This window comes from Ranitomeya variabilis, chromosome 1 (genome assembly GCF_051348905.1).
Source record: "Ranitomeya variabilis isolate aRanVar5 chromosome 1, aRanVar5.hap1, whole genome shotgun sequence".
In the NCBI taxonomy this organism is placed as follows: Eukaryota; Metazoa; Chordata; class Amphibia; order Anura; family Dendrobatidae; genus Ranitomeya; species Ranitomeya variabilis.
The window spans coordinates 760,228,398-760,246,770 of record NC_135232.1 but is presented as its reverse complement, the minus strand read 5'-3'; the positions used below and the strand labels follow the sequence as shown (position 1 = coordinate 760,246,770).

The window sequence follows — 18,373 nt, the reverse complement described above, 5'->3', positions numbered from 1 at the left end:
CAATCATAAGGTGTCTGGAATGGCCTCCCTGCCGAGTTTCTTCATAACCCGTGCACAAGTGTACCTAGAATTGATGCTGTTGTGAAGGCCCGTAGAGTGGTCACACCAAATACTGCTCTGATTTAGGTTTGTTTTGTCTGCTCACTAAACCTAAACTACTAACACTTCTGTTCTTGAAAGCATTCTTACTTGGCAGCTTTTTTGCACACCTGCCTAAAACGTTTTTCCAGTACTGTGTGTGTATGTATATATATCTATATATCTATCTATATATCCTCGTGCAGACAGCAGAGCCATGTATGAAGGCATATGGCGTCCATGAAGTTCTGTTGTGGAGCCGTAGGCACCGTATTACCGTTTTGTAACCCTGTAGGCCACCACTTTGCATACATATATATGAAGTACTCCAGGGCCTCAGACTTCTATAGGGACAGTATTACAACTTGAACATTTTATTGAGCCATGGTACTATGGCTTCAGTCATAAAATGTAAAAACTGTGAAGTCCAATGCCTGCCATTAATTGTAAGTGATCTTGGTTGTTTGTGCCGTCTACATAAAGTCCTCTGTGTCCATTGTGCAGCTGTTTGGTCGTTAATATATGGTAACCATGGTTAATGATCATGTTATAGTAATGCAATGCTTGGCTCACGGCACATATCAGACACTAGTCCTAACTTTTTCGTGTCATTTTGTCCCTCCCCCTCTCTTTTTCTCCTGCTAGATTTCATGCTGCAATCACATGGTTTGCCACCAGTCTAGTTTGGAGCAAGGAAATCTTCGATCTGGCACTTTCTAAAGAAGTAATTGAAACCTTGCCATGCAAAGAATGCCAGTTTACCCAAGCTGAGTCTTTAACGCAGCTGACTGCTGGGACTTCAGCGCTGCTGGCCCCCCAAGGTCTTCGTTGTTTAGTTTTAATACATTCAGAAGGTGGAGGAGGCAGCACGTGGTCCCCCTCGCCCGCCTCACCGCGCAATGAAGCTGCAGGCGGTGATGGAGACGCTTCAGCGCCAGCAGCAGGCGCGGCTGCAGCAGGAATTTGAAGCAAGGCAGCTTCAGCAGGAATCGGCAGGCGCCCACCCTGAAGGGGGCTATCCTACCAATGGTACTGAAGATGCTGAGCCAGAGTCCTTAAAAATGCAGCGCGCGCAGGTAGCAGCTCTTGCCGCCATGAGGGCTGCAGCTGCTGGCTTAAGTCAACAACCAAGTCCAGCTGCTTCAGAAGATGACGACGACGACGATGATGATGATGAGGAGAGTATGCCATCGGAGGATGAAAGAGAAAGGGATGTGGAAAGTGAACGCTTCCAGGATATGGGTTCGGAGGAGGACGAACTGTAAGTGTTTCTCTCCACCATTCGTAACCATTGTAAGGTTACTGTGCGTGGGAGGCCATGCACCTCTTACTTGTACTCCGTGTGTTTTCCTGCAGTTCCTAACTTTGTTTGCACACTTTATGTCCTGTCTAAGGGTCAGGGTTATCCATGTCAAACAGGCACAAATGTAAATGCAATAAGTAATCCCAGGTAGAAAATGATTTGAGGCCTATTTGCTGCCATTTTTCAGATGAGTTAGAAGTAGTGGTAGCTGACTGACTATTTTGTATTGATTAAAGTATAGATATATTATGTATATTATGTATCACTTTATTTTCAATATCTAGGATCTGTTAAGCAGTTCTCCTAACTTCCCCGTAAACTGAGCATGCATGGGCTCTCAATGGTGAATTAACCTCTCCCAGACTGCTGGCAGCTGCTAATATCCCATGATAATACCTCTAACATGCCGGATCCTTCTTTTCCCTGTAATCGGCAATTGGGGAAGAGTCAGAACAGCCACATACATATTAGATGGATGGAGGACCCCCTGAAAGTGTGTGTGCCGTAATTTTACAGTCTTCACGAATATCCTAAAGAGAAAGTAGATTGTACTTGTTAATGTATCCTACAAGATTAACGCGAACAGTGGAGGAAATCATTAACATACTGATCTAATTAACGACTTTATTTGTCTGTGGCGTCCTGCTTCGTAAAGAGAAGCAGTAATGTGTGGTGCCCCTTGGATGACCTAGTGATAGTGTGTGCCAGAAGCTGGCAGCAGGCCCGCCTGTGTTGGCAGTCAGTCAGAGGCGGTTAGAAACCTCAGACAACGGTTTTGAAGTGGCAGGATCCTTTGTTTGCACGATCTGTGCCAAGTTGTACATGGTTTGTTCTCTTATTGGAGCAGCTCTGACTGACTGGCTAATGTTACCTATCGCTTGATTTGGCTGCTGATAATATGTACGTACATTTTCATCTCTAGTCGATCGGTCCACTAATCATCTGGGAATGATATAATTAGGCAATTGTTGAAATGCCTCAAATTCCATTTTTTTTTTTGGTCAACTCAGGAAGGGAAAATGGGATGAAGATGATTTTGAAGAGGAAGATGACTATGATGATATGGAGGAAGGACTTGATGTGGGTGAATCTGTCAGGCCGGGTAAAGGGGCAGGATTGCAACCTAAGCACCCTGCTCAACAGACCTTACCTTCACGTCCAGCGGGTGGTGCAGAGCGTCCAGGACTTCCACAAAATGCACATCCTCCAATTCAGGATCATGGGGATTGGACATATGAAGAACAATTCAAACAGGTGTGTACATCAGTGAGCATGGAATGTGAATGGTTAACATGGAATTTCAATGATTCAGTCAGCTTGTAAATTACCATCTTATTAGGGCATTGGGATATCCTAGGTGCGGCCCGTTGGAACGCCTCTGTGATGTGTTGTGTTTTAGTGGCACACATTCTGGTAATTGAGAGTGTTAAATGGACAGACCTGTAATGCTACAGGTTACACTAGAGGGTAAATATATGCAGAAGCTGGACTCGTATGCTCTGATTACTGGGTTGGCTTCGTTTCTTTACTTTTTTTTAGAACTTTTAACTGAAATTGTGTATTCCATATAGAGTTTAGCTCACTGGGATTGCACCTCTCTGCAATAGAACTGGGGCTTGCAAATTTTAAAGAAATGGCAAATAGTCTGTCAGGTTGCTGCTCATATGACGGTTTCAGTATCTCCTATATATCTCACTGTAGTGGCCATGAATGTGTACAAAACACTCCTACAAGGCATCCATCCATGTTCTGTCACCCTGGGGTCAGACCTTTACACCTCAAGTAGCTACACACATTGAAGTTCTTCCTATAAAAAAAAAATAAATCCAATGTATTTGCACTGCAGTTGTCTTCTCTTGGCAACACGTTGTTGTCGCTTGGTGGAAATGTGCATGCGAAATGGGACTGATGTCCTGGTGGTTTATGATATGGTATCCGTTAATGTGGTTTATATCCTTGTGTGTATGTGTCTAGACCAGTGTTTCTCAACTCCAGTCCTCAAGAGCCACCAACAGGTCATGTTTTCAGGATTTCCTTAGTATTGCACAGGTGATAATTTCATCACCTGCTCAAGCATTAATTCCATCGCCTATGCAAGTAGTAAGGAAATCCTGAAAACATGACCTGTTGGTGGGTCTTGAGGACTGGAGTTGAGAGACACTGGTCTAGACACTTCTTCATATAGTCTATGTAAAATACTGGAACCAAGCAGCAGTCTGTTTATGGAATATACTGCATGTCCTGCTGCCTTATACTATATTTGTCTATAACAATATAATGGGCCTAACAGTATATAGGTCAGAAATGGAAGAAGGGTCCATGATGACTGGGTTCCAACAGCAGTGGCAAAATGTTAAAGGGCACCTGTCACCTCGTTTTTTCAGTATGAGATAAAAATACTGTTAAATAGGGCCTGAGCTGTGCATTACAATAGTGTATTTTGTGGACCCCGATTCCCCACCTATGCTGCCAAAATATGTTACCAAAGTAGCCGTTTTCGCCTGTCAATCAGGCTGGTCTGGTCAAAAGGGCGTGGTGTCTTCCCCCAGATCTTGCTTAGTTTTCCGTTGGTGGCGTAGTGGTTTGCGCATGCCCAAGGTCCCGAATCCACTGCACAGGGGAGTTAAAAGAGCGCGATGTGCACTATTTCATTGGTGATCGGTGGGGGCGGCCATTTTCCTTTGGCCGCGCGTGCGCAGAAGCGGCGCTCTGCTGGCCGCGGCTTCAGGAAAATGGCCGCGGGATGCCGCGCGTGCGCAGATGGAGATCGCTGCAGCCATTTTCCTGAAGTAGAGTTCGCATCTTCTTTTTGTGGTAATCTTATCAGCTTGGTATAAAAGCTGGTCACCAGACTCTGCTTTCAATGCCAACTCATCTGCAGGTCATGCAGTTATCGCAGGTACAAGTTAGCCGTGCTCCTTGGCTTGCAGAGAGAAATGAGCCCAGATCTGTATCCACCTTGCCAACGGAAAGTGGACATTGCCGTGTGTTCTAGTCGGGCAGAGGCCATCAGTATATTCCTTAGTGGCTTTTCTCTCTGGCTGACCTAGGAGAGCCCAGAGAGTGGACAAATCCTGCAAGCACTTCTTTTGCTTCCCATGTTCTCTAGTAGTAGGATATTATATAACCGGGGACATTGCTCCCGTGCAGCGCCATAAACATATTTTGGGAGGATTTGCTAAAACTAGTGCAAAGGCTGAATGGAGCAACCAATCAGGCTGCAGCTATTAAGAAAAGAAAGCTAGAAGCGGATTGGATGTTGCGGACAGCAGGCTGCAGTGAAGCCATGGTTTGTGTGCCCCATGTGATTGCTCTGGAGTCTTCCTTCTGGAGGCTGCAGGGAATGCTCGCTATTCGCCCTCTGCCCAGTTTGCCCTTTTCCTTTCTAGCTATGTCTTGCATTGCAGCTGCTGCCGTTCTGCCTAGCAGCAGGTATTGCGTGACTAGATCCTTGTTTATATCACTGTGCTTCCCCTCTCCTCCCCTGATAATGCTTCTGTGTGTGGGTTTTCTCTCTCACTTCCTGCAGCGGGGGAGGGAGCCAAGTAGGGTGTGACGCTGCAGGGTGGGCACATGAGGGGTAGCTGGAGGTGTGGGTGCTTCTGCCTGCCTTGTGGCATCTTGAAGTCTTGTGATTTTTCTGGCGAATAATTGATATTAGACGGTTTAGATACATAACTGTATCCGCTCCGTTAGGACATTGGCCCAGATTTCTCTGGAAATGCTGCAGATTTCACATTTTGTGAAGGGCAAAGTCCGAGGTGAAACTGCAGCATTAATTGACATACAGATGTCAGATGATAAATGTGCAGCACCTTGTAATTTTCTGTACAGCATGTGGTGGAGACTTTGTGAATTCTCATTCCTTCTACTTGTACTTAATATGCCTATTTGCTGGCTGGAAGTCTGCAGTGCCCCACAATTTCACCATAGATGGTATCATCGGGACCAGACGTAGCATATTATCCAGACAGAATCCGCCGTTTACAGCGGCATCAGCTGACTGCCACTACAGGTGTTAATAATGCAAGAATTCAATATATTCCCACGTTACCACGGCCATTACAAAGGAGTGTCTGGCTCCATTTTTACAATGATATACTGCTGTGGCTTTTGTTGTCGCCCCGTGTTCATATACCCTTGTTTTATGCAAATTCATAGCATTTATATGGCAAAATTTTAGTACTGATTTTTAGCCATGTGGATTCTTCTGCAAAATGTCTTGTGCTAAAGGGGATCAGTTCCATAAGAACAACAAGGTTGTATGGACCCATTACAATTGTGAACCTATGCTGTACTACCATAGGACTCTAGGATTTTATAGGGAGATTTTTCTGCACAGATTAATAATAATAATAATAATAATAATAATAAATTCTGGAGACCATTTTTTGATTTTTTACTTTGATGTATAAGACTGTATTATAAAGCTTGGATAATTTTTAGGCCCATGTTACATGGCACATAGAAAGACCCGTCAACTGTTTTTTAATACTTGGTGTACTCCAAAATAGGTATGCACTTACTGGAGATTTTGAGAAGTAATATATAAAATGTATACTAAACATGACTATAGTGCATTGTTGCAAGTTCTTCAAGGAGTTTCCCCCTACAACGTTTTTTTGGGATTCTACATATTTGGCCTGAAGGTAAATGAGAGCTACCACTTCCTGGCCCGATGTGACCTACCAGACGCTGTGCCACAGTTATCGCACCAGTACGGCTAATAAAGAGGAGCTGGGGATGCCAACAGGTGAACGGCTATTGGGGCTCTTCCCCAGCATCCACCGATTATTTCCATTTTTAAGAAAACCCCTTAATACCTACAAACTCATAGTACAATTTCTGATTGTCACATAATCCGGATATATTATAGTTTGTGGAACAGGATAACTTTCTAATATGTGAAAGCCTTTATTTACATGTAATAAACATTAAATAGTTGAATTTATGAAGTTTATTTCATTTGTTTAGTTTACTGATTGAGCAGTGAAGGTGCTAGGACAACACATGGGTGCAAGACTCCTGACTAAGGTCTCATAGTGGGCTTTGTGTCCGCCGTTACAGGTGCACGTATGTTCCCACCTTCCCAGAGAGGTTCTTTATACCCCACTCTTTCATCTCTGGAGGGAGGAGATCAGCCGGCTGCACCTGTCTGACTTTTTGTGTAGCCGAGATGGACAGAGGTGTCACTGTACATGTGGGGGTTGTTCTTTTGTCTCTGTGCCGGTAATGTCTGGGGACTGTAACCTATTTATATACTATGTACAAAACCCGAACCTGAATGGTGAGGTTGTAATAGGGAGGGGGCGACTTGCTCTCTCCATGTGTGTATGTCTGATCTCTATGATGTGTTTGTATGATAACTGCAGTTATATAATATTTCAGCATCACGGTTGACTGATAACTCGCAGGTTCTCTCCAGGAATCATGGTTTGGCTGCTTGCCTGCCCGTCTGTTGATTGTTTCCCGTCTTTGGTTTGGGTATGAGCCATATTCTATAAACCTTAATCACTTGAAATAACTCCTTCTCTGGCGCAACCACTAGCTCTGATTGCAAGAGTCACAGGTTAGCAAAGTCTGTAGTTGAGTCAGGTTTTTGGCCAGCGTTTTAAAGCATGACATTGCAAGAGTTAGGAAGACATTAGTAGCTACAATGCCTCCGCATCATATGGCTCGGATCACCTGTCAGATCCTGTTAATGTAAAGGTGCCCAATGCAAGTTTAAAGTTGCTGCTGGACTGTGTGTTTTCATATAGACTTGTATAGGGCTAAATTCCAGCTGTTCTGTATTAAAGCGCTGCCTCAGATGGGCACTAGAAACACACAAAACATGGCAGGTTGCATAAAGATCAGATTGGTATTGTGCGTTTTGGTGCTGATACCAGATGTATGTATGTATGTATGTTGTCTCTCGGAAATAAATTTATATTGAATCCATTGCATATAAAGAAATCGGTTTTAGAATGTACTCATTATAAATGTCTGTTTTCTATACTGGGGCTGCCTTTTACATATGCACGCTGCATGGTCTGAAGTATGTGGCTGCTTGAACATTACAGCCACTTCAATTGAAAGCTTTGTGCTAGATTTTGAAACAAGGGTCCAGAGATTAGGGTAGCACGGTGGCTCAGTGGTTAGCACTGCAGCGCCGGGGTCCTGGGTTCAAATCCCACCAAGGACAACATCTGCAAGGAGTTTGTATGTTCTCCCCGTGTTTGCGTGGGTTTCCTCCAAGGTCTCCAGTTTCCTCCCACATTCCAAAGACATACTGATAGGGAATCTAGATTGTGAGTCCCAATGGGGACAATGATGATAATGTGTGTAAAGTGCTGCGGAATAAGATAGCGCTATAAGGCCACGTTCACACTTTGCGGCGTCCCTCTGCGGGTTCTCCCGCAGCGGAATTGATAAATCTGCAGGGCAAAACCGCTGCGGTTATCCCTGCAGATTTATCGCGGTTTGTTTTGCGATTTCCGCTGCGGGATTACTCCTATACTATTGATGCTGCATATGCAGCATCAATAGTAATGTTAAAAATAATAAAAATTGGTTATACTCACCCTCCGATGTCCGGATCTCCTCGGCGCTGCACGCGGCGCTCCGGTTCCAAAGATGCTGTGCCGAGAAGGACCTTCGTGACGTCACGGTCATGTGACCGCGGCGTCATCACGATCATGTGACCGCGACGTCACCGCAGGTCCTGTTCGCACAGCAACTCTGGCCGGCCGCGTGCAGCGCTGAGAGGTGAGTATAACATGATTTTTTATTTTTATTCTTTTTTTTACACCAAATATTGTTCCCAGGGCCTGGAGGAGAGTCTCCTCTCCTCCACCCCGGGTACCACCCGCACATTAACCGCTTACTTCCCGCAACGTGGGCACAGCCCCATGCGGGAAGTAAGCGGTTCAATGCATTCCTATGGGTGCAGAATCTCAGCGATTCTGCACAAAGTGACATGCTGCGGGTTTTAAACCGCTGCGTTTCTGCGCGTTTTTTCCCACAGCATGTGCACAGCGGATTGCTGTTTCCATAGGGTTTACATTTAAATGGAAACGCTATGGAAACTGCTGCGGACCCGCAGCATCAAAATCGCCGCGGTAAAAATCACAAAGTGTGAACATGGCCTAAAAGCATAATAATAATTAATAATATCCGATCAAAAGCAGAACTGAATGCTCAATGTGTTTTTGTGCATGGCAGAGTAATAAAAATCCAAGCAACGTTTTACTCCAAATGTGTGGCTTGCAAACCTATAATTATCATAAATGTGGAGTGCTATTATACTAGACTCATAATTGTGTGTTTATGCATATATATTACAGGTGCACATTTCCACCAGTGCTTCAGCTCTAATGTGGCTGTGGACCCTCAGATTATCTGGATTTTGCTGAATCTTTGGTTTATGGTTAATGTTCATGCCATAATGCAAGATCGCGTGAGAAGTATTAAGATAGAGGAAGTTTGCATATCAGTCTGTGGGCTACCCAGCCGCAATATAAAACCCTGCTTGCAGATTTGGGTTGTGTTGTTTTACAATATAACTTTTTTTTTTTTCTTTGTAAGCATGAAATAATTTTACCATTTAACTCTTGCATCTTAAGTTTTCCTACCTAATGATTATTGTATTGGAAGAATGGTTCTGTGGGTGTAGAGCTGCGGAGGTTAAACGGTAACTTACACTCTTATTGATCGGAGGCCTCCCTGTAATTGGCTGTCATAATACAACCCTATCACCGGTCAGAGACGTACTTAGCGTTGTCTACTGACTGCCTCATGGTGATGTATGGTGATGCAGCTCGGCCTATGTGGCTGCGTGGAATGGATTTGTGACACATTCCACTGTCCAGAATAACCTCTTCGGTTTGAGGCACAGAATGCGCCGCCGGCCAGTATGTGCAGGATGTGTTTCCCAAGAACTAGGTGATGGAAGGGAGCAGGCCATTTAGAGGCATAACAAATTGGGAACCTCCAGATGAATGGGAGGTGGGAATCCATGCTTGGTTCTAGCCCTTTCAAACAAAGGACACGTGGAAAGGGCGTGACCTTGATGTACAAAGGGTCTTCTCTGGGCATTTTTAATGCATCAGTGAATAAAGATGGTGCTTGAGGAGCCTATTTAGTTATTTGTCTTCTTTCGACTAGTAGAAATGTTGCAGTTAGATGTGTCCACTTTTGGCATTAGTATGTTAGAGAGGGTCTCTATTTTCAACTTTGTGAAGTTAATCTACCATTTTTAATTCGCCCCCCCCCCCATTAGTTTTCTACAGTATAACCACACTGCTTCTGAAAGCAGACCATTTCATCTGAATATTAAAGCCACAAATACAGAAAATAATGTTCCCTCTGTTATGTTCCACCACAGGAAGCCTTAACCGCTACAACACACTTGTGCTTCTAGATTTTGATACATTGAACCCAGGTTTATCAGTGTTCACAGATCATCTGCTTTTATTTCCCAGATCTGCCAGAATGCAGTTTGGAGTTGCTTCCTGATTATATTATCGTCGTCTGTCGCCCCTCCCGACTTCTGATGACTGAGCTGTGGAACTCAAATTATTACTGTCACATGTCCTTGGATATTCAGATTATGGCTGCTCATACACCAGTGCAGAAGGGAGTCAGATACATCATAAAATCTTTAAAAAAAACACTCTTTTGTATATATGGATTTTAATTTTTTTCTGTGAATCTAAAAACTAGCGCAAACAATCATATTAAAGCTTTCATATTAACGTTCAAGAGCATCTGTCTCCAGATCAAGAGTCGAGGTTTTGCTCTTGTTTTCATTCCATTCTGCTATATGGTTCCAGAGATGCTAGGTGTGGCCTTTACTAAGGGGACAGGGCTTTAGGCTGCTCTGCATTACTTGTTGAGCAATGACCTTGTTGTATGGTTAGTGACAAAGACAGGGGAAAAAAAAAACATATCTCTGAAACCTTTTATGATGGTTTTATTAAAACAAAAACCAGATTACTCTGGGGAGCAGTGGGTAGAAAATTAGAGCAAACACAAGCCTCTTTGAACCTGGTGACAGGACCTCTCTAAATAGTGACATTGTGTTCCTCAGCGCTTTACAGACATTCTCATCACTATTTTCAGTGGGGCTCACAATCTAAACTTCCTATCATTATATCAATGTTGTGAGAAGAAAGCCACACAACACAGAGGGAATGTACCAATTCCATGCATATGTAGGCGTTGGTTGGCGTTAGACCCAGGTCACCAGCATTGGTGCTGACAACTGCGCCACCTTGCTGATGAGGCCATCTGATTAATTGGGTAATTAGGAATTGGTTCCATTTCTAGTCTCCAGTAGTTTCTAAACATGCCCTTTCTGGTGCTTTGTATTCCCCATTGAGTTCCCTTTAACAATGCCTCACCTGTAGATAGTACATGTATGGCAATACCTGGTAACCTTGTGGTGTGCACTTTGTCATCATTCTGCCCTTTTCTGTACTGGAAATCTCTCCATGTACCGACTTCATAATCTAGTGTTGTAACCAGGTGGGATGAGAGGGAGCTGCAGACTGAACAGTACTGTGGAGTCGGTAAGCCAAACCTCCGCCCCCCTAATTTCCATGACTCCGACTCCACCAAAATGGGCTCCGACACCACGACTCTGACTCCACAGCCCTGCCAGGGCTGTGGAGTTGGTAAGCCAAACCTCCGACTCCTCAATTTACATGCGACCCACTCTGCTTCCACCGAAATGGACTCCGACTCCACAGCCCTGAGCCTGAAACAATCATGACACAGGAGGTGTCTCTCAAACTATCTTGGACTTCCTGTAGTCCCAGATGACTACCTTGCCCCAATAAAGCTGATCTAAAAGGCAGCAAGATCTGGGGAAAATAAATGTCAGGTAGTCTTGGCCTGTAGGTTCGGTCTTGCATATAATTTTTGTCTAGTCCAATGGTATCGGTTGGGGACCTAACGCACTTTGACACATGAATTATCCGGGAGACACTATTGGTAGGACTGTGTTGTAAACATCACCTCCACAATGTTCAGTTTTCTGAATCATCTTGTGCCATGTTATGACGTTTCCCGTCTGACAATCGTGTTGACCTTCCACTGTATGTATAGTATATAGCTGCCACACCAATGTTGGGATCCTGATAGTTGTTAGCTGGTCTTTGTTTGGCTCCCTGTTTCCATATTCTATTGTTCCTCTTTACAAATGTATAGGCTTTAGATGTGCTGAAGCAAACATTACTAGCCAAGTGGGGAAACAAGTCCGTGGAGTCTTAATGGAAATTTCCAGGCCTGGGTTTATGTACACAGGGTAATGTAACAAACAGGCCTATCCAGTCTGTCCAATTTGTGTTGAAAGCGCAACTGCTAATGTTTAGAAGTGCATATTGTTGATGGTATTTTACTTGTAGTCTGTAGTAACAGTGGCAGACTTTTATCATGTGCATCTACGTCCCAGTAACGTCCGTAGGTAAGGGGCAAGTTCCTGTCCTTGGAGTCATGGGCGCCCAGCAAAAAAAAATCATTTGGGGCTGGAATTACACCAGCAAGTTTCATACAGTTTGGCTTTTTAACCAAATATTCAATTCAATATATATTCAAAAGGATATGTAGGCGTAGGTCAGTGGAAGACAGAAGCTGCGCGTTTGTGCAGATACAATCAATGGCGGAATACTGTAGTAGGCAGATAAGATCGGAACAATTCACATCCACATACTTTGACATATCTCTAAATGAATTGCGAGCATCTGACTCCATCATGGCCCCTCAAGACTGGCGTGGAACAGTCTTGATCAATCAGGGCTCATAGGTAAAAATGGAAGCCCAGTATAACCATGCCTGTTTTGGTGCAAATATATGGTCCAAAATATGACTACTCTCATGCTATATACATCAAGAAACTGTGAAGGATATCCCCATTTCTGGATCTATTTTTTCTCTGAATCTCCCTAAAATAGAACTACTTTTATCATATAGAGGCCTACCACACTTTCTTGGGTAACTGGCTGCTTTCAGGTGCCTGGAGTTTCATTTCAATTTCCTCTAAACTGTCTCTTTCCAGAGCCTTTAACTTCGTTTTTTACGTCCCCCTCCCCCGCCATATCTTTGTTTTGATCTCTAACCCCCACCCTTTCGTTTAGCTGATGCTGCAGCAACTCATTAAATAATTAATCTTGGGAAGTGGTGTATAGCCGGTCTCATCTTTTATTTATCCTGGCTTTTCTGAAGGGACGGGCTCCACACACTGTAGTTACTAAACACCTCTGTAATGTGTTGTCAGGCCATGAAGTGGTTTCATGGCAAATCTAGCTGCATAGAAATGGCGGTCTGTAGTTATCGGAATAAAATGATTTTTAGTGTCTGCATGAAGGCGTGTTTGTATATGTTATGGGTCTCCGTATATGTGTACAGACTTGGGAATAAGGAGTGTAACATTAGTCCACCTTGTGTGTGTATACGTAAATACATGCAGAAGAATATCTACAGTAATTGCTAATGTTTTTTCCTTTGTTTCGGAGTATTCATTTCGCAAGTTGTCTAGCGTGTTTTGACCATCCTGCTCGGGGCTCGTGCACTTGACCTTCTTTTTAGTCAAGTGCGATCCGATTAAAACGTCTCCATCTTCTCATCTGAGATGCACTGATCACACATCAACCCGATTTCTCTCCGATGATAGGAGGTGCGCTCATGTGACCCCAGCCTAAGATTACACGTCTATCATGAACCGAGCAGTCCTATGGACATTTGTTCACAATCTTGCACCTTACTTCCTGTTGCTTCGGGTACAACCTAACCAAAATATTGAAACATAGTAACGTAGTAAGGCCGAAAAGACATTTGTCCATCCAGTTCAGCTTATATTCCATCAGAATAAATCCCCAGATCTACGTCCTTCTAAAGAACCTAATAACTGTAAGATACAATACTGTTACGCTCCAGGAAGACATCCAGGCCTCTCTTGGACCCCTCCAGTGAGTTCGCCATCACCACCTCCTCAGGCAGGCAAGGAATTCCAGACTCTCACTGCCCTACCAGTAAAGAATCCTCTTCTATGTTGGTGGAAAAACCTTCTCTCCTCCAGACGCAGAGAATGCCCCCTTGTGCCCGTCACCTTCCTTGGTATAAACAGATCCTCGGAGAGATATTTGTATTGTCCCCTTATACACTTATACATGGTTATTAGATCACCCCTCAGTCATCTTTTTTTCTAGGCTAAATAATCCTGCAGCATTGTGCAGAGGGGTTAAAGTCCTACAGCAGGGTCACCCTGGATTAAAGGTAAACGAGAAATGTCTGGTGAACATTAAACTGTTCTTCTACTCGGTGTTAGTATGATTTGCGTTTTGTTACAATGAGCTTTTTTGTGTATATCAATGAATCTTAATATTCTTAGGATCCATTTAGGTGAGCAGATAACTGGCCAATGACCATTAGCGCTCGTATTAAGAGTTCCATTTCCATCAGTAATTGGCCTGTTTAGGCAACTTTAGTAAATCAATGCTGATCAACTTGTATAGTCTATTGGTGCTAGTTAGCAATTCACTTCCAGCTCTTTGTCCTAACTTCCGTTTAACTCCTCCAACACCCTTTTCCAGTCAGTCCCTCTTGTCTGTGACCTGCTTTTCCCCCTGGAGACCTTGCAGTCAATCCCTAGGATGATGCATACGTAGATCCATAGTCTGGCTCTCAAAACGTCATCAAGACTTAACTACGCATGCGCCTTCCTCAGGGAATGACTGTTTCTGCGCAAGATCATTGGCCTGAGGGAGGTGGTGGATGGGGAAAGAGGCCAAGCTCCCTGTGCTTATGGCCTATATGCATAGAAATTGGGAAAGCGATTACTCGGGAATGGAGTAGGATCGAAAAAACCAAGGTACCAAATTAATCTGCATTAAGCTAGGTGCAGACAACCATTTTATCTATCCTAGAAGATGGGTCTGATAATGCTTACCTGATCAGAGCGGGATCTATTTTTTTCTATCTTCGCCGTTATGTGAGTATGTGAAAATCCAACTTCATTCTGTCATCTGAGTGCAGTCACATATATATATTTTTTCACGGATCCATAGACCTCAATGGGCACGCATGATCTAATTTTCTGAGGCAAATGTGCCTAGGGGAAAAAAATCGGACCTGTGCTCTGCCCCGTAGAATGTGTACGAATGTGTTACACAGAAACCAATCGTCTGCATGGGTCATTGCAGTGATCTAACACAAATTACGGTAGATCTGTTACTAAAACCTGTTGATGGGTTCTCTTTTTAAGGTTGAATGCACTGTCTGTAAGAGTTTAAAATAAAAGATATAAAAATCTTCATTTAATTGTTCAAGTAAAGTAAATGTGATTTGATTATGTCCGGGGTGGTGGGGGAAGCTCAGCTCTTACACTAGTGGAAACCTTCAAAACCCAAGGGCAAAACTAAATGATCAAATACCCTGCAGTAAATAAACAGTAATGGTGCATGAAAATAATAGGCGGGTACTTGGTTAACACATTTTTGATTAAAAAAAAAAAAAAAAACTAAACGTAAAAGCAAAGCCATCCCACCATGTCACGTTGACCCTATCGGGACGCTCCTAACCTCTGGTAGTAAAACTTTACCATGTGTCTAATGACTTAGTATGAATAAGGGCTGAGAAGAGACCCCGACTAATGGACACCCAGCAATGGGGAGCCTTTTAAACGTGATGTCCAGCTCAAAGTAAAGGGAGGCCATGCCCCTATCTGCACAGGGTGTAGAAACTGGAATGTAAGTTGGTGTGCATGTTCACTCTGGCCACTAAACAGATAAACCCCAAGAGTCGGATTTTGTCTGTTTCAGTGGCCAGGGTGAACGTGCACTTACATGCTGCATGCACAACAACTTATTCCAGTTCAGAAAGGAAGCGAAAGCCACTTCAAATCAAACAAATCTTTTATTAATTTACAAAAAAAATACACAAAACAATGTGCAATATTGCCATAATGGTCAAATACACTGACATGCTAATGAATCAAGCAGCAATGAATGTATACATAAAGAGAAGGAGCACCTTTAAACATGAGTATAGCAAAAGGCCCCAACGCGCGTTTTGCATCTAGATTTTTCCTGGGGGATTAGTGTCACTAATGTCACTCAGGTTGCATTTGCGCCGTGTCAGTATATTTGAACATAGTCAGTATTGAGCGCCGTATTGCCATTACACTTATTCACTATTTTTGCACAGCGCTTTTACTCTTGGATTTGAGTTAATTTGGTAATTACTCATGTGTTGCACCTTGATTAATGGAGATATGTAGTGACTTTTAGCACTGCCTTACTGCTTAACCCAACTGCATGCAATTTAGCTATGTGGCATATAAACTGTACTAGAATTGTTCAAATATGTAGTATGAGGCACCTCTTGCCAATTGGCTTTTTTAAATGCTTTACAGCCATGTGAGTAATGAATATTTATATATACAGTCAAGGATTAGGTCCTCTCTGATTTGCATGTATACAAGCTTTATAGTCTAAGCATTGTCTTATGTAGTCCCCTTCGGGAAAGGTTGTTTGGTAAAGATAGTGAGTATAGTATTCTCTGCATGTGATTCCCATTTTTCTCAAGTTTTGTGAATTGTATTTTGTATATTACTAAAAGATTTGATTTGAAGTGGCTTTAGCTTCCTTTCTTCTTAGGTTTTTGGAAGTGCCAATAATTGGTGTTTTTTTTTTTTTTACACTGCAGTTCTTGCGTACTAGTGGAAATACTGTCTGAATGTTTAGCATGCTTGCTGAATGTATTTGGAAGGAGAACACCATGATACACCATATTTAAAGGGACTTTAGGGCATGTACACATTGCTTTCATTCTCTACAGCATAATATGTGAGGAAGGAAATAAATAACACATCTGAAAGTGCCCCACTGTATAAAGTAAGCGTTCACTTACAAAATACAGAGTTACTCTAAATATAGGAACCCGACATGTTCAAAAATGCAGGAAATCACATCCGCTTTTGCTTGAACTGTAAAAAGTGGTTTTCCCGCTGGATATGATTTTGTGCAGAAAATCCACTGCGTTTTTTACAGCTCAAACAAACTGGACTTGACTTCCTGAAATCTTGAAAGATGCTTGGGAAATTGGTGTTTTTCTTTTGGGTGCATTCTTTTCCAAAAGACTCCTATGTAAAATTGCAGTTGCATTAAAAGAAGAAAAAAATGACTCTAATATTGTATGTGCCGATTGCTGTTGCATATCTTTGTAACATGGAGAAAAGCGCAGCCTTTTCCGCACGTGGGAAGAAGGGCCTGATGGTGTATCTGTGAATGTCGCTTATTGTGTTGGAAATTTTGGGATAAATGGCCTGCTGTGATGGGCTGTGGCTGCCCTGGTTGGTGGTGTTGGAGGGATGTCCCTTTGTTAGCCAGCAATTAGGCAGTCTTGTCCTGCACCCTGTGTGCATTGTGCGCTGCCGGAGCCTTCTCGCAGGCTTCTAGGAGCAGATGTTGAGCTGGAGTTAAACACACCGCATAATCGTTGTTGGCAATCTTGTCATGTAAATGAGTACACGGATTCTGGCAGATTTGTACACTGAGTGGCTGCATGCCAATTCCACGCAACCACGTGTCCCTGCTAGAGGTAAACACTGCGCTTCCACATCTGTATGCCGTCATGCCGCATGTCTAGAGAATCTTTGTGACGATGAGCGTCTATTCTCTAAGAATTGGGACCTCACCGGAGTTGTACGCCCTGCGGGTTTATTATCCCTTCTGACAAATGCTGGATCTGGTCCAAAAACGTTGTCTGTCTGACTCACTCTTGTAGCCTGACGCCTTAATTTCCTCCTTTACAGTAGCAGCAGGTGTTAGGCTACGGAATCCCTGTTCTTTTCCTGGGAGATTATTCGGTGAGGGTGGTTTTTGTATAATTTGTTAAGCAGGTTTAATGGTGGCATCTGTACAAAGAACTGTTTCCATCCAGCATCACAGAGCAAATGAAATCATCCAAGTTCTTTCCCATACAGGACTTCAATTTGTAACAATAAAACCAGTCATGGGCTATGTTCCCACAATGAGCTTTTGGTGCATTTTTGATAAGTTTCTGCACCTATAATTTAAATCTTATAACTTGTGGTTTTTTAGTTTTTGTTTTTTTTCCTTGCGCTTTTCAGAGCAATGTTTTTGGGTTTTTTTTTTTCATGCGTTTTTGATGCAGTGTTTTTCTCTTCATGCTTTAAATGAAGCAAATTTTTTTTTTTCCTTTGACAATACTTTGTTTTATTTTGGAATGGATTACATGCATTTTTGATGCGTTTCCACTGCGGAAATGCACTAAAAATGCATGTTCGTGTTTTTTCTCCACATCTAATGTAAGTTTATGGGGAAAATCTGCTCAGAAGACTCGGCATACCAACAGGAGAAATGGACATTCTGCGGAGTTGAAAAACACATTGTGGGCAAGTGTACACAAGGGTTAATGATAAGCCCAGTGGGCAGGAGATTTCTATAAATTCTATCCTCTGTGCTAAAACTGCAAGATGCTGCGCCACGTTTTTGACACAGAAAAAGTGTAGCGTCAAAAACACTCCAAAAGCTCATTGTGTTAGCCTTGGGGTGCTTTCACATTGCATTCAGGAATCCATTCGGTGGCCTCTTCAGGGCTTCTGTCCGAATACCCCACATAACGGGCTACGGATGTTTGCGCTGACAGGGCCATAGACTATAATTCCGTCAAAGCGAACGTGCACAACTCCGTGCATAATTTCAAGTGTGTATGCCTATTGGCGGACACTGGGACTTGGTAGACTGTGTCTTGAGTGTTCACCTCCAGTAGACTTGTACGCCCCAAAATGATAAACTGCACAAGTTAGCTCTGCTGGCCTTGTTATAGTCTATTGTCCCATCGACACATACATCTGAATCCCGTTATGCGGGGGATTCAGACATAAGCACTGACCGGACCACTGACCAGGTGCCTGAGCGGAGCGCAATGTCATTGCACCCTTAGCTGTTCTGTAATCATGTGAAACATTACTGCTCATTGCAAATGTCC

At 43.2% G+C, this 18,373-nt stretch overlaps 1 protein-coding gene across 2 annotated transcripts in view; it reads left to right on the top strand.

Moving 5' to 3' along the window:
• The window catches only part of ARID3A (AT-rich interaction domain 3A), a 35,721-nt gene that overhangs the window by 7,261 nt on the left and 10,087 nt on the right, over positions 1 to 18,373 (top strand). For both annotated transcript variants that reach the window (XM_077271517.1, XM_077271525.1), the window contains exons 2-3: positions 724 to 1,339; positions 2,392 to 2,635. In XM_077271517.1, coding sequence (XP_077127632.1) covers positions 978 to 1,339; positions 2,392 to 2,635 — 606 coding nt within the window. In that variant the 5' untranslated portion in view covers positions 724 to 977. The remainder of the gene's footprint in view (positions 1 to 723; positions 1,340 to 2,391; positions 2,636 to 18,373) is intronic.